Source organism: Tachysurus vachellii, chromosome 19 (genome assembly GCF_030014155.1).
Source record: "Tachysurus vachellii isolate PV-2020 chromosome 19, HZAU_Pvac_v1, whole genome shotgun sequence".
Taxonomy (NCBI): Eukaryota; Metazoa; Chordata; class Actinopteri; order Siluriformes; family Bagridae; genus Tachysurus; species Tachysurus vachellii.
In genome coordinates, this window is record NC_083478.1 from 15,604,906 (window position 1) to 15,628,546 (window position 23,641).

At 39.2% G+C, this 23,641-nt stretch overlaps 1 protein-coding gene across 1 annotated transcript in view; it reads left to right on the forward strand.

Annotated features, from left to right (window-relative positions):
* plxna2 (plexin A2) overlaps positions 1-23,641 on the forward strand; it is a 207,192-nt gene that overhangs the window by 139,695 nt on the left and 43,856 nt on the right. Inside the window, exons 12-16 of the mRNA XM_060894004.1 lie at positions 874-1,073; positions 13,735-13,886; positions 17,931-18,048; positions 19,955-20,091; positions 20,926-21,093. Coding sequence (XP_060749987.1) covers positions 874-1,073; positions 13,735-13,886; positions 17,931-18,048; positions 19,955-20,091; positions 20,926-21,093 — 775 coding nt within the window. The remainder of the gene's footprint in view (positions 1-873; positions 1,074-13,734; positions 13,887-17,930; positions 18,049-19,954; positions 20,092-20,925; positions 21,094-23,641) is intronic.

A 23,641-nucleotide genomic window follows, 5' to 3' on the forward strand; every position in this document is an offset into this window, starting at 1 on the left:
CACACAAATTCTCTCTCTCTTTCTCTGTTTCTCTCTCTCTCTCTCTCTCTCTCTCTCTCTCTCTCTGTGTGTGTGTGTGTGTGTGTAAATCATGGATTTTTTTTCAAACAATTTTTGCAACTGGATTTTTCAAGCTGCAATCTCAAGAATCATCACTTTTTTTTCCACACACAAAGCAAACTGAAGTCTATTTACTGAAGGCAAATGCTAGCTCACTCACAGTGCCTTTCAGTTTCAGGATTAATTTACTTCTGTTATTTATATAAAGCTTTTAACAATAGACATTGTCACAAAGCAGCTTTACAGAAGTTTCTAGAAACTCAAAATGTGACGTTATATATTATGATATTAGCATTAGTTTTGAACCTTCAGCGACGTGAATAAGCACTGTTATATTTTGCCAGCACAGGACCACTCTCTTAAACGTGTTTATAGAACATCCTCAAGTTATTTAAAATAAATTACACCTAAACATCTCGAATGGACATTTTTAGCATCCTTGCTATGATTTTTACTGCATAGTGAAGATGATCGCTGACATAATTTTGAGGTACAGATACCTGAATGCATGCCATGTGGGTTTTTTTTTGTTTTGTTTTCAAAGCATTAGCATTGCATCATGTAGAGCAGAATTACTATTACTGAAAGAGCCAAAACTATGGAAACCTGCTGTTCTGTACTGAATTCCAATCCCAGGTTTTGTCAATAATCACTTAAATTATAGTATCTCCTCAGGTGAAAGTAATCCAGCTCAAAACAGGATTTAATGGGATTTTGGACTTATTTAGGACTTATAGATTTCACAGCAGGTCCTTGGTCTATTCTCTGCCTTGCTTATTAAGCGTGATAATGGGTGCCTCCTGTTTCCCACAGTGCATCTGTACAAGTGTGGTGCTCAGAGAGACAGCTGTGGTATGTGCCTGAAGGCAGAAAGGAAGTTCCAGTGTGGCTGGTGCAGCATGGAGGGCCGGTGCACCCTACAGCACCATTGTCCCATGATCAACCCCTACACCAACCGCTGGCTAAATCTAGGCACGACTAACGTCAAGTGCACTAACCCACGCATCACTGAGGTCAGTAAAGCCATCTGTTCTCTTTAATAATGACAACTGGTTGATTTGTTTGCTGCCTCATATTAACATCTACTATGATGTAGTTTGTTAAATATATTCTAAATGTTTAAAATATTAGCAACATGTAAGATACCATGATTAAAATAAATACTGCAGAAAAAGAATCTGTTCTACCGTTTTTGAGGAAGAAGCCTGTATTTGTCACATAAACATCATAGCACAGTAAAATACTTTTTTTCATATATCCCAGCCTGTTAGGGTCAGCTATGGTACATATAGGGGGTTAAGAGCCAAAGGGCCTTGCTTAAGGGCCAAACAGTGACAGCTGGGCAGTGCTGGAGCTTGAACCTCTGAAATTCTGGTTATATATATATAATTTTTCTTCTTTGTTATAAGGACAGGTATAAAACACAATTAAGGAGCTGTTATAGGAAAATAATCTATATAACAAGGTGTTACATGATGCTGGGCTACTATTAACTTCCATTTTATATTTTTTTAAGTCTTAATCCATGTATAGCCCAGCAATTTGTAAATGGTTTCATTTTTTTTAAAAGGAACCAATTAATGACGCGTTATACAATTTATCCATTTCAAATGATCAGTACAATGACGTATGCTTAACCTTATTCATCAGTACACTGGTGTTCCATTCTGCCAGTGCATTGGAAATCAACCTTTCAGACATTTTCAATCAGTAATGAATACTTTTACATTCATGGCATTTTGGCAGACATCCTTATCGAGAGTGACTTATATTTTTAGTTAATTTTAGGGTTAAGGGCCTTGCTCAGGGGTCCAACAGCAACAGTTTGGTGGCCCTGCAATTCAAAGTCACAACCTTCCCATTAGTAGGCCACCACCTTAACCACTAGGCTACCAGAGCCCCAAGTATGATATAAAATGTGACTTTGGCTTTTAGTGTGAGGCGTTTGTTTTTTTCCTCTGGTGGATAACCTTAGACAGAATTTTAGAGGTTGAAGATAACACCTTCAAATTTTAGATGCTTATGAACAAGCACATGGGAAATCTCCTAGAGCAGAAATGGGTTTGATATCACCATATACTTTGAAGATATAAACAATCATGTGGCGGAAAAAAACCTAACCATTCCTGTTTTTTTGGAAGTTTTCCATGAATAAATTGTCCCTGGTAAGCTAAAATACAGAAATACTTATGAAAAAATGACAAATTCCTGAGTCAAACGCCTTACTGTCTGCTTTTATATGAGCCGCTGTGAAGGAAAGGAATTCAATGCTGAATATAAGTTCTCACTTACATTAAAACAGCGATAAACAGTCATTAGCTCATTATCTTCTTTTTTTTCCCCTCTATCATAAAGTTAATAAGAAACGCAACAAAGCTGTTTGGATAACAAGATGCAAATCCTTTTGTCCAGGAGACTTTTCCATGTCGGACGGCTTAAAGAAACAGCTTTAATAACCCTGACTTTAACAAAGCCCTGACTTTGAAGATGCCTTCTAAAAATGTTAGCATGTTAGAAGGAGGACTTTAATATAAACCTTGCAGCTGGAACTAGTGTCAGTGCTGCTCTTCAGAGCTCTTCAGACCAATCAGAAACACGTAATCAACAGTGCTGTGCAGTAAATTACATTAATATAGATGAGGAAGTGCCTCCAGGTTGATTTTGTTTATCTATTTTCGCTTGCCTCTGCTTTATATTAAAAATGTTTTTATTAGCAATTCTAATGAACTTGAAGCTGAAGTTGCTGCAGATGGAGTCACACGGACAAATCTAGACACATTATTGTGTATAATTACATTAGGGCAGTGATTAGCATAATGTTACAGTTATAGGAAGAAAGTATCACCGTTCCAGTGCCGGAATGATGCCATCTTCAATTCCGTAATCATATTAGTTCAGAAATATGTTCAATCAAGCACAGAATCTGTTGAAATTACAACCGAAGAGCAATTTGATTATATTGATGGATGACACTGATATTGAACATCTTTATTTATCTACTGACATTATCATGGAAACATACAGTACGTAGAATTGTTTAACACATTAATGTGTAGTCCTATGTGAACAAGTGAAAATGAACGTGTGAAAATTTGAACCTGTGAAATATTTACAGAAATTTCAGAGTTTCTTCTTCTTCTTCTTCATCTTCTTCTTCTTCTTCTTCTTCTTCTTCTTCTTCTTCTTCTTCTTCTTCCTCTTCTTCTTCTTCTTCTGGTATGTGCCGTTTCTTCTGTAATGACACTGTGCGCTCGACCTGGCATGCCATGGATCAGTCCTCAGAGCCGAGATTAGACATAAGGACAGTCTGAGCTTCTGTATAAAGCAGTTAACGTGTCAATATCACACATTTATATTTATTTTTAAATAGGGATAAAGAAATAGTACAGAATCTTCAATATTCAATATATTATATTATACATTTACTTACTTTTGTTTTATTTACAGTTATATATGGGGAAAAATCCCCTGATTTTCAGTGTAGGCAGTGCAACATTTGTTCTGTTTTTCTCCCTGTGTGTCTGTCCGACCTCATTCTCCTCTTACTATCTCTCCTCGAGTCACTTTGCAGGGCAGAGAGCAGCTGGTGTTTGATTTCATTGAGTGACTCACATATATTCGTGTGTGTGTGTGTGTGTGTGTGTGTGTTTGGATGAGGCTCTGTGTCTGAGTCTGAGTGTGTGTGTGTCTGTGTGTGTCACCTTCAGTCTGTCTGCAAGGGCAAGATGTTTTAGCCATCACTCTAGGGTGCAATGACCAGACTCAAGATAGCAGCAGTGAAACATTATCCTTCTTTTCTAGTGTGTGTTTCATTTATATGAGGAGAACGAGAGATTTTTCTTGTTTAAAAACGTATGAAGAATTCTATAATAAATGTATCCTTATCAAAATTTTGAACCCTGCTCATTGAAGCATTATTTCGATTAAGACATTTGGTAATATTTAAGGGAAATAAAGAGCTCGGTTATGATTTGAGTCACAACCAATCAATACAAAGTCCTTCTAACTGATCAACTTTGATCACTGATGGTCATGCTCACTTCCAGGGTGACCCCGTCCCCATCTCCAGAGTATTAGGAGTCACTGAATGGTTTAATGAGCATGAAAATGATGGAACTCATAAGCTATGGCCTTCACACTCATTAGATCTCAACCCTGACAGTCAAGACACATATGTAATTAGTTTCTATGATAGCTGTATTCATGTTTGATTCACATGAATGGAAGATGGCTTTGGTTGAGTGAGAGATGTAATAATGTCACACGACAGGTCTTGGCCCAAATCTGTAGAAAATCTCTGGTAATTTTGAAAACTACAAACCCCTTTGAATACTGCGGAGATGGTTTGATTTTAAATTAATATTTGTGATCGTAAAATCATGAAATTGTTTATAGTTTATTGTTTTTATTCCATGATGTATTGAAGCTGTTCTGGAGATTCACGGTTGCCCAACACCTTAGTAAGACACAAATTTGTCACCTGTCTGTTTCAATATAAGGATTCAGGTCTAGTGAGCAAGTAAGACAGAACATGATCCTCCACACACACAATCGCACGCACACATCCGCCCGCAGACACGTAGTCTGTAGTAAAGACATAGCAGTGATAATGTTTCAGTCTGTGGTCTGACTGAGCTGAGGTTATCGATGCCTCTACTGGTAGGAGGAGAACTGAAATAGGAGATTTGTCCTACTCCCATTGTGTGTGTGTCTGTGTGCGTGTGTGCAGGGAGAAAGTAAGACATGGTGTATAATTAGCATGTGTAACGCATGGCTGGACTGTGTCTAAGTCTGGCCTGGTGCAAAGCCACACATTGTGAAATTTGTCTCTTCCGGACCTGACGGTGTGCAGAAAAGCCAATTAAAACGGTTGAGTTAATGATGCTGCTAGTAGTGTCTTGTTTTTTTTTTTAATCAATACGAAAAATTAAGAATAGCTGCCAAGGCTATACTAATACTGACAAGATAAATGTCATCTCCAGGTATGTACTGTAAAGGTCTGCATGTCTGTTTTTGATCAGAGTTTGAAGATTTCATTTGGTGCTATATATAGCTGACTGGAAGTGTAGCACCAGCACCTTGAGCACCAGTGGAGACAAGAATAGATGAGTAGACGGACTGAAAAGTAACAATCAGCAGCTAGGGGATGATGGAAGATGTGAGAGAGAATGAGTGAGAGAGATAGAGAGAGAGAGAGAGAGAGAGAGAGAGAGAGAGAGGTCAGGTACAGAGCACTGAGGTCTTCTCAATTTTTCTTTGTTCAAGCAAATTAAAGCTGCATCTCAAATGACATACTGTACACTATGCACTTACACTACGCACTCTGTACTCTACAGTATAGTGGAGGAGTTCAGAGGATTAAATGGTTAGTTTCTTCTCAAATGGAACGTTTCCCAGTCGACAGACAACGATGTCAACTGTACGCAATGTGACACCGCTAGATTTACAGAACACATTACATTTTATAAATGTTAAAAAATAAATCACACCATGGGATCGTTTAAAAGACGTTCGTAAGATGTCTTGTCCTTCTGAGTGTCCTCAGCCATTTTGAAAATGTTTTCTTATCCAGCCTCAGTGCCTGGAAGCTCCGCCCGTCTTCATCTATGGTGTTGTCCAACATTCCAATTATTTATTTATTTATTTATTCAGTTGAATCAGTGCATCATTCTTGAACATGTGCACTTCTTCTTTTTGGAATTTTCCACTACTCACACAATTTATACTACACTATGGGGTAGAATTGTGCAAATGTATTTGATTCAGGATTCGGCTTAATAGATTAACTCAGAGATATATGTTTTATTATTATTATTATTATTATTATTATTATTATTATTATTATTATTAAATACCTGTTAAAATGGCACAATTCCTTAAAGCTGTTATTCAGTTATTTCACTTGTGTGGATGTTGCGGTTGTTGAGACTCATAATGATGAAGTGTATTACAAAATTGTTTTATAATGAAAGTAAATGAAAGAAATTTAGCATACAGGTGAAAAGCAAATCCAGTCTAATGAGTAAGATAAACCATGTAGCATTGAACTCGTGAAAAATCCATAAGGTTTGTCCATTCACCCACGCAGATCAATGAATTTTTAATTCCACCAGGAAATCTCTCTGATGGTCAGAAATTCAGATTGTACAACTTGTTGGCGTTCAAAAATGCGAGATTCCACCAACAACATATACGTAATGCTGAAATGCTTGAGCAGAAGAAATTCAGTGTTTTAGTTTGCTCGGTATTAAGCTCAGAATTATAAGCTGCTTTGTATACATACATGGATATTAGCAACGCTGCCACTGAGAGGAGTAATGTCATGAATTATTAATGCTTCTTTTAACAACATTCCAGCCCTCCTTCAAATCCCCATTAATATTTAAGAAGCTTTGTTAAATGGAGAGGGACAGGCATCAAATGAGACTGGGAATAAGAAGAAGCAGAGCCAGGGCTGTTCGTTTGCAGCAAATAGCTTCCCCGTTGCTTCATTTATTTAGTTATTTATTTTCATTCACATAGAGTTAATTACTCTCTTTTATAAGAAAAAAATATAAGTAGAGTTCACACAAGATATAAAAAGTTCTAGGCATGACGAGTTTCCCCGGACTGTCATCCACTTATCAGGTGTTCAGTGCAGCAATTCAGCTTTGTGAATAATCAGACACACCTGCAATCTGACAGATGTCTTTTGTTGGTCTGCCGTTTATATTTTTCACAGTTTGGCTTTTTATTTGTTCAGTTGGCATACTGGCATGTTTATGACAAAGAGAGGGAGGAATGGCACTCAGTCAATGAAGACTCGTTTAGCTTCTATGTGGATAGAAATGTATTGAAATAGCTTGGAAAAATGCACAAGACGAGGAGGGTGTGTGATGCAGAGAAGGACAAAAAACATGAAAGTCAGAAAGTTTCTAGTTATTATTGGCACACTGGACATGGCTAGGATGAAATGACTCAGAGCGCAGAGATCCTGAGGAATTCAACTCTCTAAGTGGGTATTATGAGAACACCATTTATTTATCCAATTAATTATTTCTAATTATTTTTTGATTTATTTACTTTATTTCCTACTGTATAGGTCTGGCACTTCTACCTTGGTTATAAAGGCAGCATTGGACCTACTGACCAATTCCAAGTGTTTTTGCTTTTGTAACTGATCTTATTCCGAGATTAGTTTGTAGCATTCAAAAATAGCAGTTGCATGTTTAAATGCATGACATACTATATGCATTAAAATGTCTTTTAAATCATAATTATTCCCCTTCGTTTCTGGGTGCATAATTTCACAGGGCTGTGTGTTAAATGTGAAATTAATTGGAACATAAAGAATGTAATGTAGGTGCTTTTAAAGAGCTCGCATGCACATCTCATTTGACTTTACAGAGTCTTAATTTAACAGCCCAGCTTAACCGAGCAACGACCTTGCACACTCATGGCCATACTACAACACCTCTAACCTACACAGACTGCACTCATAAATACTGATGTGACAAGTAGGAAGACTCATAGTCACACATGCATTCACAAGCAACAACCTTAGTCATCCGCATAGTTAACTTTCTCTCTCTCTCTCTCTCTCTCTCTCTCTCTCTCTCTCTCTCTCTCTCTCTCTCTCTCTTGCTCTCTCTCTCTCTCTCTCTCTCTCTCTCTCGCTTTCTCTATCTCTCTCTCTCTCTCACTCACTCTCTCTCTCTATCTATCTCTCTCACACACACACTGGCCTTAGGAGAAAAAGACGTCCACTTTGAAATGAAAATAAATAAATCATATCGGCCTGATTGAAGCGCCGCTCCGCTCAAAGCTACAAACATAGCATTACTGTGACAACGTTGTCCCTCTTGGGCTCACAAGTCTATTTGCAGAAGAGTATTAAATTGAACTCAGTCATCCAAAAAGCCCAGTGCTCCCAAAACAAAATGCCTTCCCCTCACCACTCCTTTCCTTTCCTTTCCTTTCCTTTCCTTTCCTTTCCTTTCCTTTCCTTTCCTTTCCTTTCCTTTCCTTTCCTTTCCTTTCCTTTCCATTCATTCCCTTTCCTTTCCTTTCCTTTCCTTTCCTTTCCTTTCCATTCATTCCCTTTCCTTTCCTTTCCTTTCCTTTCCTTTCCTTTCCTTTCCTTTCCATTCCTTTCCTTCCCTTTCCTTTCTTTAAATTTCCTTCCCTTCCCTTCCCTTCCCTTCCCTTCCCTTCCCTTCCCTTCCCTTCCCATTCTTTCCATTTCCTCACTTCATTTTCAATTAAGCATTCCTAAAAGCAATTCTGCATTTGGTCTTGCATCTTTTCAGTCTGCTGCCGCTCGCGACTGGAATGCTTTGCAAAATACTCTCAAACTGGATAAATTAATTCCAATTTCATCCTTTAAAAATATTATATCATATTTGTTCACGGATATATGCAGTTGCTCCTCTACATAATTTTGTTTTAAAATGTGTTTATGTAATTGTTAACCTGTATGTATTTTTAATGTTTGTATTTATTTTAGCCCGACTTCCCTTTCCCTAAGTGGTTATTCCACTTGTCTCCGCCATTATTATCCGCTTATTCTGCCATTGTAAATAAGAACCTGTTCTTAATGACTTGCCTGTAAAAATAAAGGTTAAACAAACAAACAATCCTTCCATTTCCTTCCCTTCCCTTCCCTTCCCTTCCCTTTCCTTCCCTTTCCTTTCCTTTCCTTTCCTTTCCTTTCCTTTCCTTTCCTTCCCTTCCCTTCCCTTCCCTTCCCTTCCCTTCCCTTCCCATTCTTTCCATTTCCTCACTTCATTTTCAATTAAGCATTCCTAAAACCAATTCTGCATTTGGTCTTGCATCTTTTCAGTCTGCTGCCGCTCGCGACTGGAATGCTTTGCAAAATACTCTCAAACTGGATAAATTAATTCCAATTTCATCCTTTAAAAATATTATATCATATTTGTTCACGGATATATGCAGTTGCTCCTCTACATAATTTTGTTTTAAAATGTGTTTATGTAATTGTTAACCTGTATGTATTTTTAATGTTTGTATTTATTTTAGCCCGACTTCCCTTTCCCTAAGTGGTTATTCCACTTGTCTCCGCCATTATTATCCGCTTATTCCGCCCTTGTAAATAAGAACCTGTTCTTAATGACTTGCCTGTAAAAATAAAGGTTAAACAAACAAACAATCCTTCCATTTCCTTCCCTTCCCTTTCCTTTCCTTTCCTTTCCTTTCCTTTCCTTTCCTTTCCTTTCCTTTCCTTTTCTTTCCTTTCCTGTCCTTTCCTTTCCTGTTCTTCCTTTTCCTTTCTTTAAATTTCCTTACATTTCCTTTCCTTTCCTTTCCTTTCCTTTCCTTTTCTTCTCTCTTCCTGTGCTGCACTTTTCTTCATTGTTTTTTTTTTATCTCGACCTTCCATCACTTAAAAGGCATTTAAATACAAATAGAGCATTTAGTGTGGGGTTTATGCAGCAAGAAACAAGCCATAATCTGAATTTTATCAAGCCTATAAAGTGTGTTCCAGGAGCAAAATGGGACGTGCTTGAACCACCATAAAACAGTCCAATCTGGCTGAAGTAACAAATCATACCTTTGTTCCTTTTCTGCACACTTTATTATGACTCTCTTATACACGACGATGCGAGAGGGGTAAGAATTCTCAAAGGACAGAAATAAATCCACCATTTACGCTTATATGTACTGATATAAAACTTCCTTCTATTCCTCAATAGACAGGCTTTTTGTTCTGAGTGTCAGCAGCACATTTAGCTCAGGAGCTGCTCAGATATTCTACCGCTCCCTATAACCCCACCATCTCTCCCTCTTCTCCCTCCTTTCCCTCTTCTCGGTCTCTTTGTCATTGTCAGGAACTAAAAACTGCCACAGTAGGAACACTACACAGTTTTAGCTCAAGGACAACATTCTTTCAGTAGCAGATATTAAAGCTGATACATAGAACAAGCTTTTCTCTGAATTATGAGTAGAAACACTGAGGATGTTACGTGCCCGCTTCCCCCACGGCAAACAAATCACTTCTTCAGTGTCTAGCATCCGGTGCAGTGCTACACTTTGTATGTGTTTAAGCTTAAATAAACCACCGCACACGTACAATTCATACAGTACATTTCCCAGCATCTTCTGTCGTTGGTTCATCCTTTTTCACTGCAAAGGATGACCCGGGTTTTGAAGTAAAAAAGTCTGTTTTTGTCACATATACATTACAGCACAGTGAAAGGGCACCTAGATAAACATATAATGGCATTATAAACATTTACGGCATTAATTGAGGGTTAAGGATCTTGCCTGGGATTCGAACACAACCTACTGTACTATCAGAAGTCCGACACCTTAACCATTGAGCTACCACGAACCCATAGATGATACAGCACACCTGTGGCAGCTTGGCAGTGCTGGGGCTTGAACCCCCAAACTTCCTGGCATAGACCCAGAGCCTTAATCACTTGAACCCCCATTTTATGGCAGGAAGGAATTCTCTGATGCTTGCTATAAATTTTGGCATCTTGCAAGGCCAAGTATGCCAAATCAGCTTGTTTATATCGGATTTTGTAATCAACAGCCTGGTCCAGCATATGCAGTTAACCCCCTGCCTTCCTGACCAGTGTGAGAAGAGGAAGTAGACTGTCTTTTTTCCTTTTTGGCATATTAGCGTTCTTTGAATGTGACAGTCAAGGGAGTGAGGCAGGCGACGCCTGTCCTCTTAACAGGATTACACTGTGAACAGAGCCACAGGATATGTGCACATAGAGAGCAGAGAAACGCTACGCTTTGCACTAGTGTACACATTCAAGACACCACACTGGCCTCTTTGTGTGTGAGTATGTGTGTGTGTGTGTGTGTGTGTGTGTGTGCGAGAGACTGAGATGCTGTCAAGCACTCACACACATACATGCGAGTGTACGTTATCTCAGTCAGCCCCAGGGAAGCAGCTCCCTTCACAAGTGTGTGAAGATTCTCTGGGAAGGTCTGATTCCTTTCTGCAGGCCAGAACTAGGACAGTTAATGAGGGTGAAATTGCTGTGCGACTGCTATACTACTGCCCCTTGCTAAGCTATCTGAGGATTGCACCGTTGTAGGCCAGTTATGCCCATCCATTGAGTCTAACATCACAGCGTCAGAGCTTCAAAGCAGGATAAAGATGTTTAATGTGTGAACTTGCAGACAGAGCTATGTCATGGCTGGTCAGTCACGCTTAGTTCAGTGTTTAGAGTGTAGTCAGAAGGTCAAGGCTATGCACTATTGATAAGATGATTAGGAGTTCAAATCCAGACAATACCATGCTGCCACTGAAGGCCTGAGCATGACCTTTAACCTTGACCCTGCTCAGCTCAATTCTAAGTGGCCAAACATGTAAATGTCAAATGTAAATGTATTAGTCAGCTATGCCGGGTGTGAATCAGAGTGAAATTGGTATTTTTGTTTGCTATTTGGTCCGGTTTTTCATTATGCATAAGTAAACGACCCTGGAAGCATTAGTATGAGGGCTGAGAATGTACTTTGCAAAATGCACTTACAGTATTAGTTTGTAAAAAAGGTAAACAAACCTCTGATAAGCACACACTGAAATCATAGAAATGACCAGAGCACACAGAACACAGTGGAAATGCTAAACAAATAGTGAAATAATACATGTTAAAATATTCTGTGTTCCATATTTAATATTTCTTTTCACATCACCATTTCATTCTTTCTTTATTGTCTAGGAAAACATGTCCAGAAAACATTGCATTTTTTTCCCTGCACTACAGTTTTGTCTCTTGAATCATATTTGGTTCAGTTTCTGCGGATGGACGGATACAGATCTCTTCCTAACAATGGAACTACGCTTTTTGTTACAGAGATTACTTAAAAGCAAACTTAGTTCAGTTCAAATGGTCTTAGGATTTGTTCGTTTGGTTCTTACCTGCTTGTAAAAATTGCACTTAGAAGGTACTGTAAATGCACCAGGGTTCAGTTTAAACAAAGTAAACACTGCACATAAAGCACTTTTAGCCTCAGCCTTGGAGAATCAATACAGTGTACATTATACCCTCATAGTACTGTAACATTCCTGCCTGTTACTGTCACACTGGCTTTCCAGACCTGCGTGTTTTCACAGTTCCCTGCAGCAGAACATTGTTACACAGTGACAAAAACTATTCTGAGCAATCTCTAGTCACCTGAGGCTCATGGCACCTTGTCCCAATCTCCCATTCTCTATAGGCATGGTGTAAAACACTCCAGTAAACCACACTATTTCCTGCACAATATTTCCTGCAGTAAAGTTTTTGCAATGAAAGCAGGCGACTCTAGATCATGTTGAGTGTTGGACATTATCGGATGTTCTACGGATAGATAGGCTGTTGTTGTCTAGACTTTGGAGAAAGCACATACGGCACTCTATTTCCTTTCTGACTCATCTACTATTAGGTTTGGTGCAGATTTTCACTCTAATCTCCCCCTGCGTGAGCTATTCCAGCTTCTGAAAAAGCTTTAATTCCTTACCTCTATATAGCATGGTATAGCTGCTCTTGTCCCTCTTGTCCTTGTATTTCCATACACAAAATGGTTGAAGTCAGATTCAGTCATGGCAGATGTAGTCTGAGATGGAGATATTTAGAGTTACTTTCTCATTTTTACCCACAGTGTTTGCCTCCCAGGGTGCTTCATGACCAAGGACTAATACAAGATTCATATATTCATGCCCCCTAGCATTGCAGTGACGTGTTTCCTTTACATCCTAAACAATTATTCTCCACTAAATCGAGACTACAATACAGCAGTCCCACTGGGTCATGTAGACTTAGTTCTCCTGGGATATTCAAAAGCAAGATTACAGAACGTGACTAGTCTCAGATCAGTGAACAGTCACGGTCTAAGAACTGTAGTTGAATTGCTTTTACTTTTGCATGTCCGCCCACTAATGGTTTATTGATTGTGTATGTAGTGGACTGTTGAGTGCACATGTCTCTCTCTCTACCTCTATCTCTTACTCTTTCTCCATCTGCCTGTCCTCTCTGGAGAAGGGCCAGGATTGAGGGACTGATGCACTCAGGGGTTTTAACAGCACAGAAGGCTGCATGCCACCCAGAGCCAAGGTCATGCTGGGCTGCCATATTGTATTTTATGAGAAGATGGGCAGCAATAAGTACTGATACGGCCTCACGGTTTATTTATCGCCCCTGGTGACAGCATGCAGATATTATTCAAGCAGGTCTCCAGAATCTTTCTTTGGGCCTTTTGTGATACATATGTCATGCATAAAATAGCACCCATGACAGCTTTTCTAAACACAATCAGTGAGGGAAGGTACCTGCTCTAAGCACAAGGCAAATGGTGACTTAGGGGTTAGTATGTTTGTCTCGCACCTCCGGGGTTGGGACTTTATTCCCGTGTTCTCAGCATGCTCTGGGGGTTTCCTATGGTACTCTAGCTTCCTCAACCGTGTGACAGGCTGACTGACACTGACATATTTAAATTGTCTGTAGTAGGAGAATTGGTGTATGAGTGTGAGTGACTGTGCCCTACGATGCCCTGGCACCTTGTCCAGAGTTTCCTCTGTTTTGTACCCTAAGTCCGCTTGGACAGAATCCAGGCTCCCTGCAACCCTGTGTAGAAAAGGTGGTTAAAAAAATAGATGGATGGATAGACAACAATTTCACCTCTTGTATTATATCTATTAAGTAATGAATTTTATTTTTTTTTCTTTCCATACAGGTGACCCCTGTAGCTGGGCCTCCAGAAGGGGGCACCAGGGTGACTATCCGCGGGGTGAATCTGGGTCTTTCTTTCTCTGAAATGGAAGATAACGTACAGGTGGCAGGAGTGCGGTGTACCCCGAAAGAGGACGGCTACATCATCGCAGAGCAGTGAGTCCTTAAATAACCATGAAACCAGACCTGAATCCACACTTATCTATTCTGTGCATCATTTAATAGAGGTTATTTGCAAGAATGTCAATAATTGTAAAAAATTAAACTGTGTCATGATTGGCACAAAAATCTAGTTTAGCTTATCTTTGATCTGTCTCAAAATAGAATGCACTGGAAAAACACAATGTCCTACATTAACCCCCCTGCAGAACAGAACAGAACAGAAAAGAATCTGTTACAAATAGTACACTCTTGCTAACACACTGGAAGACAACATAGTTTATAGTCTAGTCAAAGTCAAAAGCAGCCAATTAGATCTGTCATAGCCATAAGACTTGCTAGCCACTCCATAAGGGGTGTTCAGGGGGGTTCTGCCTTGCTCTGCTGAACCTGCTGGCAAGGTTTAGTTTTCCTCACACAGGAACATCTTTACAAAGGCAGTACAAACAACTCATGATGAACGGCCATCCTGAAGATTACATTCACAGCCATCTCCAACAGGGAAAAAAAGGCTAATTAGAGCAGAGGCAGGCCTGGCTAGTCTCCTTCCGCTGGGAGATTGCTGCCCACCCTACCTCCCACTCCCTCACTCCTCAATAATCACGCAGCATCTGTTGTGTTTACTTGTTTGTTGAATGGCTAGTTAACCCAGCTTTTACAATCTTCTGCAAATAACTTGAAGCCAGTGCCTTGTACATAGCAAAAACCTCTACTGAATACAGAAATATGGAAAGTTCATTCATGTTATCATATCATATTTGGATTATTTATTTATTACAAACATGGTTTTTACATAGATGTTCAATTACGAGTCAAAAAAACAAAAAGCCCATTTCTACCGGCTGTCTCTGCTAAATATATTTTTGTTTGACATTTAATTATTCAAGCAAATTCATTCATTAAAACTCTTTATCACATTATTATGAGTGAAATGTAAAGTTCTCCCACATTTTGGAGGATTCTGGTTGTACTGCTTTCTTTGATTGCATGGCATTCTCACTCACTCTCACTCATTATCTACGGCTTATCTGAACTACTGTACCTCCTGTCACGGGGAGCCTGTGCCTATCTCAGACGCCATTGGGCATCAAGGCAGGATACACCCTGGACGGAGTGCCAACCCATCGCAGGGCACACACACTCTCATTCACTCACACAATCACACACTACGGACAATTTTTCCAGAGATCAACCTACCATGCATGTCTTTGGACCGGGGGAGGAAACCGGAGTACCCGGAGGAAACCCCCGAGGCACGGGGAGAACATGCAAACTCCACACACACAAGGCGGAGGCGGGAATCAAACCCCCAACCGTGGAGGTGTGAGGCAAACGTGCTAACCACTAAGCCACCGTGTCCCCCTGCATGGCATTCTTTGGCATTTTAATAAAATATATGTCTTAAATCTTAGTGAGATGATGCAGTGCATGCCACAGCAGGCTTTATTACATAAAAAGATCAACTAATCAGAAAGCAAAAGTCCGAGCTCTTGAGTGGTGTAGCAGAAAATCACTTGCCCTATCAGTCAGAGGTTGTGTGTTTCAATCCCAGCAATGCCACAGCAGTCCTAGGCTGGGAATCCATGAGAGCAAAGCTATTAATGAGCAACGCTATCCAATAATGGAGCTTCCTTGAGCTCATGTTACATGGTACAATAGGAGAGATCTAGCTAGTGTGCAGGGAGGATTAAATGAAATTCATTGCTGGCTTTATTTATTATCATGTTTTATAGATTAGCTGTTCTAGTACTAGTCCCTATCATAGATAAAGATCTGTGTTCCACTATTTTGTGTATAATTTCAACACTTTCTCTTTGAGCCATCAATTTGAAATAATTTCTTTGATTTAAAATAAATCCGAAAATTAATAAATGCCTAAGACGCTGTGTAGTCAGGCATAGGCTTTGCTGCTAATAGGGTAGGCTATTAATTAGTGTGTACTGAGTATGTACACACCATCCTCCACCAGAGTCTACACCTTAATGCCATGGGTACTGCAGTCTTATTTACACGCTCAGAAGCGTGATCACACATGGCCATTTGTAGGAAGATGCTCATGCTGAATGTACAAAGGAGCTGCTACACCGTGCCATGGCCTTTTAAGCTTGAGTGAATTACAGGATTCTGTGAACTTTACAGTTGACAGTGTTTTTATACCATGACCTTATTTCAGAGCAAATCTTTAGAGATGTAGAAGGTTAGCCTTGACTCCAACCAGGGATACAGCATATCGGGTGCAAAAGTTTCTGTTGGCATGTGTGTATTGTTTTTTTTTTGTTTTTTTTTTTTTAGATCTATAAATAGTTCTTGTCTGTGAGTCCAGCCTGTTTTCTTTTGTCGTGCCTTGGTGCAGCGTGTCAGGGGGCAGAAGCAAGCCAGGACAGCTGTAATTGAAATGCGTGACGTGCAAGAGAGGAGATTTGTCAGTCCTCCTCGCCTCTGACAGCAGTTTAATCCAAGTAGGATAGAGCCGGGGTGAATTCATTTGTATGGAGCTGTGGAGGAGTGTCAGGAGGAAATGAGGAAAGGGGTTACACACAAAACTAGAGCCTACTAAGCAGAAATTCTTTGCTGTGCAGCCTCTAGAGCCATTACGTCACCCCGAGTACCATCAGCCACAGTCATTTATCTTTACCTGGCACAGAGATAATGCTGCTGAGTGTAATAGAAGTTCTATTTGACTGTAGTCGTGTTACATCTATGTACGTATGTATATCCTACTGTAGCGTAACCCCAGCATACACGCCACACACACTAAGCAAGCATGATTGCATTGCAATCTTTTACTACTCTTCACAAGTGCCAATCGATGTGGCACATTTTTATTATGTCATTTGATCTGGCCACCTGCCTGCACGGGTGACATCAGATCAGAGAGTATGATAAAACAGTATTGATCTTCTGCAGCTCCTCACTGTGATTTACACAGGCTTTCAGCCGTCTGTTAGGGGCCATATTTATAACACAGCAGGGTGCTCACTTTATGAGGATGAGGCAGACTTTTACTTTGGATGTCCATTCAGGAGCCAATTCCTCCTGATTGAGCATCTGTGGCATAACAATTAAGCACTCAATGGCAAAAATACAATGGTATTGATAGGAAATCAACTTAGAAGGCTGGACTTTAAGTTGCCACAATGATTCATTAAACAGAGGTGGCAACATTTACAATTTAACAGAGTACATTTACGATTTGTGAGTCGATTTTCTTTTTCTTTTCTTTTTTTTTAGCTACAGCAGCAGATTGTATCTCTAAATTGTATGTCGTGTGTGAAAGGGTGTGTAAGTGTGTGTGCGATTGTGGCCTCCTGTCCTGGGTGTACCTTGACTTGTGCCCTGAGTCTCCTGGCAAAGGCTCCAGGTTCCTTGAGACCCAGTGGGATAAGAGGCGTAAAGAATGGATGGCTGGACAGATGGATGGATGGATGGATGGATAGATGGAAGGATGGATGGATGGATGGCAGCAGATTGTGAATAAAATTCAGATTCACTGAAAGGGAAAATGATGTGAAGTGTGCATGTGCTTCTTAGAACAGTTGATTTTGCTTCTCAGCAGATTTAAATAGATGAATTTTATCCTGAAGACTTAGAAACCTTCATCCTTATTCTAAAGCAAGTGGGTGGCACCATGGTCAATCTGTGGGCTATTGAAATTACTAAATAGTACCAGACTTTTGCTTCACATTTTCCTGGGGGAAAAAAAGACCACTATATTTCCACTGTTTTCCAAAATTATGTTATCAGTCGTCTGAATCACAGCATGGAAAATAGCTTTGTGAAAATGAAGCCAATATGTAGACTAGACTGGATATACACCGCTGTTCATTTTTTAAAAACAAAAGTATAAAGTAATATACCACCATCTGGTTTGCTTATGAATCTAATCCTTCCCACAGAGTCTAGTTCAGTCGTTATGTCTCATGAGGTTGTTCCATTCACTGACATACACTAGGAGTTTTGTGCATTATTGTTGTAGTGTCTTATGGAATAGAATCCAAAATGCAGCGTTCTAATTACTGTGAATTTGATGTGAATTTTCAGGATAGTGTGTGAGATGGATGCAGCTCCAGAAGACACCAAGGCCGGTCCTGTGCAACTCTGTGTGGGAGAGTGTAAGCCTGAGCTGCAGGCTCGCTCTTCTCAGCTCTATTCCTTTGTGGTAAGGATTCAAATCCCAGCATGCCTCTGATTTATGCAGGAAGGATGTGGTATTACTTGCCTTTATTTCGGTAGTACTTTAACAGTTCTGCTGATAGGGGCTCATGAATAATGACATAGGCGTTAGAACAGATTTAAACTTGAACTTGAGTTTGGAGTAGGATAAAGCTTTAAATAAGTGTATAACAAACAAATCATTATTTCACGTTTTACTTATTGACAGTATCTTGTATTTCATGAACTATTTGGCTTTATTCATTTCCTTAACCCATTAAGATAGTATTCTTTCATATTTTACAATCCACCATATTCATTATTTAAAGACAGTCTTGAAGCCATATGCATTAATCACAACTAGGTGGATAAATTCTTTTTTTTAAAATTTCCTGTTGTTATTTTCTCACACTGTAAAACATTTATTTTATTGATTTGCATACTGGATAATGGCATTATCTGTGCACTTACAATTAAGCGAATGTTTCCTAAGGCAATCATGATGGAAAACACCGAACTGAATCAACTCTATGATTGTGGACCCTTCAAATAAACTGTTTGCAAAAATTGCACACAATTAGAAATTACAGGCCTAATTTGTCACTGCTTTTCAGCAGCATAGGAATTGTGCTTCCTGCTTGCGAAGCAAAGTTCCTGACAGCCTAATCAAATTAGTTTTTAGTATGGAGCAATTATAAACGTGTGGCACCATGGGGAAAGCACACCGAACACGGAGACAATGAAAGCTGTTAGCTGAATTAAAGGCAGGATGGCAGCCATGTTCCTCTACACCAAAAAAACACCTGAGGGGACACTTAAGCACTACTATTCACACACACACACACACACACACACACACACACAATTACCCCTCCCCCAGCAATTAACAGCTGCCGGTTATTATCAGAGTCGTTTTTATTCTGAGACAGTGGATTCCCTTTGATTCCTGATGTGAGTGTGTGTGTGTGTATGTCTGAGCATGTGTGATCTTTACAACCTGTACCCTTCATGTCATGGTCACACACAAAACGAACATATTTATACTAAACCCACTCAGAACGCGTCTGAACAACAGACAATTCCTAAGCGGATACCTGTTTTATAACACGAGATAAGGCAGAAAATGCTGTTAATGTATTTTTCGCCCTCATGCATGAGGAGTCAGCCACCATCTATTTTTAGAGCTGTGTGTTTGTGTATTTCTCCATCTGCTTGTCTTCAGAGACTGTACATATACGCTATTTTCAGTAGGTGAAATAAAATGCAGGGTAGAGAGGCAGAAAGATTGGGGAGGAAGGCAAGACGTGGGCAGTGGTGTGCTTAGAAGATATTTTTCATGGATTTTAAGCATTTGTGTCCTGAACTCTCTTCTGTGAGATACAGCACCACTCCGGCTGCAGAGCTGTCTTTTCCGGATAGTCACAGAATTTTTGTGAATTCTAACGAAAAACCACTTTAAAATCCAAAGCTGTTCAGAATGTCTAGTTCTACCCGAATGATGTATCCTGGTAAACTGCTGTAAATGTATTCAGTCCCATTCAATTCTATTTGTATTGCGCTTTAACTATAGACATTGTCTCCAAGCAGATTTACAGAAATATAAAAATTAAGATTGGAATAAGGATAACATTTTATATACTAAAAATTTTGAATACAAATTACTAAGTTGTTTTTGATCCATATTTCAATTAGAATTATAGACATCAGGCAGAGGATTAGTTAAAATTCTTGTTTTGAATTAATATTATGCTGGATCTCCTTTCTCTCTCTCATTCTTCTCTCTCTCTCTCTCTCTCTCTCTCATTCTTCTCTCTCTCTCTCTCTCTCTCTCTCTCTCTCTCTCTCTCTCTCTCTCTCTCTCTCTCTCTCTCTCTCTCTCTCTCTCTCTCTCTCTCTCTCTCTCTCTACCTCAGACACCATCTATAACCGGGCTATCACCCAGCCGAGGTCCGGAATCAGGCGGCACTAAGGTGACGATAATTGGAGTGAATCTGGGTGCAGGAAGCAGCGTCAGCGTTTTCTTCGGGAACCAGACCTGCGAGTTCTTTGAGTAAGTACTTGCCATTTTTGGCAATTCTGGTCACCATCCACCACAAAATACGATATAGTTACGATTATAATAATCACTAACACAGATGTTGACGTCTTTCTGTACCACCATACAATAGAGTTTGTAAATATGACAGATTATAAAGGCCATAAGATGACAAAGTAATCAGTAAGGGTACTTTTCTCAATGCAGGTGAAAGAATCAAATTTTATTTTTTTACATGCAGATCTATATAATTAGTCACGTTTACTTATTGTATTTTATTTATGTTATCAAAATTCTGTTTGAATAAATTATGTACATGAAGTCATAAGAAAATGACTGAAAATTCAGCACAAAAACAAACAACAAAAAAACCTTGGTCATGTGATTGAAAGTCAGGACCTCACGTTTCTCATGCCTAATTTTAAAATGGGCTGTTATTAATTTCTTAAGCAAAAACACATTTATATTGATTTGACAAGCAGTACTAAAATATACAATTTACCAAGTCTAATGTTAGAGAATTCTGAAATTTCTAAATAGATCTCTTCTCACAGAAATCTTAGCCATCATAGCAATATTTTTATTAGTTTTTTGTGTGGAAAAAGGTTTAATGGATTAGAATGATCACAAATTATGGATAAATTTCCTATTTAACTTTAATGTATAATCACATAGAGCACAAAAGGGACACAGTTTGTCACATACACAAAATTATGTATGGATTCAAGTAAAGCTCAGATTTCTGTCGCGATACACCAGAACTTATGGTACCGTTTTAGATGTATGAAGGCCAGTAATTAGCATTTGGCTGTATCACATTTGAGTTATCAGCATGGCTGTTTCTCACAGGCGGACCATGTCGGAGATTGTGTGCTACTCCGCTCCCTCTTTGATGGGGGTTGGCCCTGTACATATCACTGTAAGTGTGGATCATGCCCAGGTGAAGGAGAAGCTCACTTTCGAGTACATCGATGATCCCACTGTACAGCGCATCGAGCCTGAATGGAGCATCGCAAGGTAACAAGCTTCCCATCACACCTCATCTATCTCATCTGTGTTTTCTTTCCAGGTACAAGCTTCTGAAACTGAAAAACTGCTGATGCAAAGGAATACGCTCTAATGCACATCTACCCTTGAGTAAACTTCTAAATTAGCATCTTCCTTTTAACAGAAGGGACACAAACATGAAAGCCAGATACATCTTATCCATGGGGATCAGTTTAAAAGCAGGGTCAAGGAAAGAAGGCACTATGGAAGGTCTCAGTGTGTGTGTGTCCATCTGGTGCTGGCTGCCTCTGAAAACGCCACTGCAGGGCTGACGGGTCTGAAATTAGCACGACTGAAGAGCGATTTTAACAGGACATGGAAGGGGATAGGAAGAACATGTGGCAGAGGTGTGAGTATGCAGCAGATGGCATGGAAATGAATTTCAGTGTGAGACCTTACAGCATGACCCCAGGACACAGAGTCTAAGGGGAAAATGAGAAGAAAAGGTGTTTGATTTTCATTTAGAAAAATAAAAAGGTATTAGTAATTCACTCTCCAGGCAATTTTTTGAGTCCAATGAATACATTTTATTCCTTCAACATTAAACAGGATGGGGTACTAACTTCAATTAGTAGTAAGAAATGAAAATTAATAATAAGAATAAATCCAAAATATACAGAAGAGATTTTCACACTGCACTTAAACCCAGATTATCGCCGTTCCAATCCCAGCTTTGAACCCCAGCTAGAGGAGCGTTTCACAGTTGTAATTTAGAAAGGGTGTTAGCACTACTCTTTACATAGGGTTATGAAATCCTGCTCTGAAGGAGGATTAGCACTGTGTTAACCTCTCATTGCAATGCCAATCCTGTACAGTGTGAAGAATATTACAGCAGACACCCAATCAGAAACTGAACAGAACCTTCCTCATATCATTGTGCTTTGGGTTTCAGTTACAGAAACACAGCATGTTGTGAAAAATGAACATCAATTGGAGCAAAGAGGAGACAGTTAAGTCTGTTCAGGACAAACTAGGTGGAGTATTCAAAAATAACTAAGTATTTTAGTAACTGACTTAAAAAGTAATAGACGCTGGATCTCTACAAACTCCTGGTAAACTACACTGCAAACTTAAAAAAGCCAAAAGAAGACTGCAGAGCTGGGAAACATAACAATCATGCTGCTGTACATATAAACACATATAAGTCTCTCCATGCTTTCAAAAATATATTCATGTAATTTACTCCTCTAGCTTTCTTTTGCAGATTTCTTTGTTTTCTTGCCTTTACATGGGTCTCAGGAGGCTTAAAACAGCCAACAGGATTTATGTGACAATATTACGAGTCAGTATTTAAAGCGGTCGCACACTGTATTTATCCAATCATAGATATTGGTACTGCAAATAAGATCATTAAGATGGGGTTTAGGGATGTACAGGGTGAAATGTCAGGTTATGAATTGCCAAGATTAATTGTTAATTAATGGGTAAAGTCTCAGCAGTGTGAAACAGGAAAAAAGACCCAGGACTATATCCAGGGATTAGAATGATACAGAGTTAACTATTTTAGAAAAAAGAATAAGAGCTAAGATTCTTGAAAGATGTAACAGCCCTATGTTCACCTTTAATCCAGACCAGTTGGAGTCCAGCAGTCAGTATCCTACTGAGAATCAAATTAGGATGAGGCCGAAAAGTAAAAAGTGTCCTGGCATCTCCTTCACCTCCGAAGCAAGACCTGAATGTTTAAGACATAAAGGGAGTTTACCTTAGCTGATTATAGACGTTTCTTTTCGTTCCTTTCTTCATGGCAGAGGCACAAAATACATAAGATGTTTGAGTGAGAAATGATTTTTGAACTTAGACGACAGGCTGTAAAGAAAAGAAACAGGTAGTTAGATAGAGAAGAGAAATGTCAGAGGGACAGCATAAATGCAGTCAATTAGCTTCAACTGGCTAATTGCTTCCATTCTTTTTTCCCACATTAGCATTTTTGCTCTAATTATCCCTTTAGTATCCTGTCTAAGTGGGATGAGAATGTAATATTTTAGATACTAATTTAGTAGTATAGAGCTATGCTAAAATTGGAGGCAGTGGACTTCTTCCTACTTTTATAACAATGTGAAATCAGTCGTAGACGGGCTTGATAGCGTTTCAAATTCATCCTGCATTTGTTCCCTTACATGTCATGCCTCACCTCCTTCTTTTCTTTGTCATATGGAATTTCCTGAAACAATTTAGCACAGTGCATCTATAATTGTACAGTGTATGCTACACCAGTCCACGTGATTGCATGATTTGCATTCATATTTGCATATCATTTACACACTTCAAAACGTTGTAAGTTTTCTTGGTGCCTATGTTCACGGGTCATTTTATTTTAAATGTGCATATATCATGTCTAAAACAGGCCATGCAGTAATATTTAATATAGGTTTTATAGCGCTAATGAACCAGTGGTGAAGGATGAATATGGCCCTCTCGCTGACATCTAGTCAACTTTTCTACACTGGCTTCTTCTTTTTTTATTATTATTAATTATTTTATTACTAACCCTCTAGATTTAAAAAGGTACGCTGTGTAA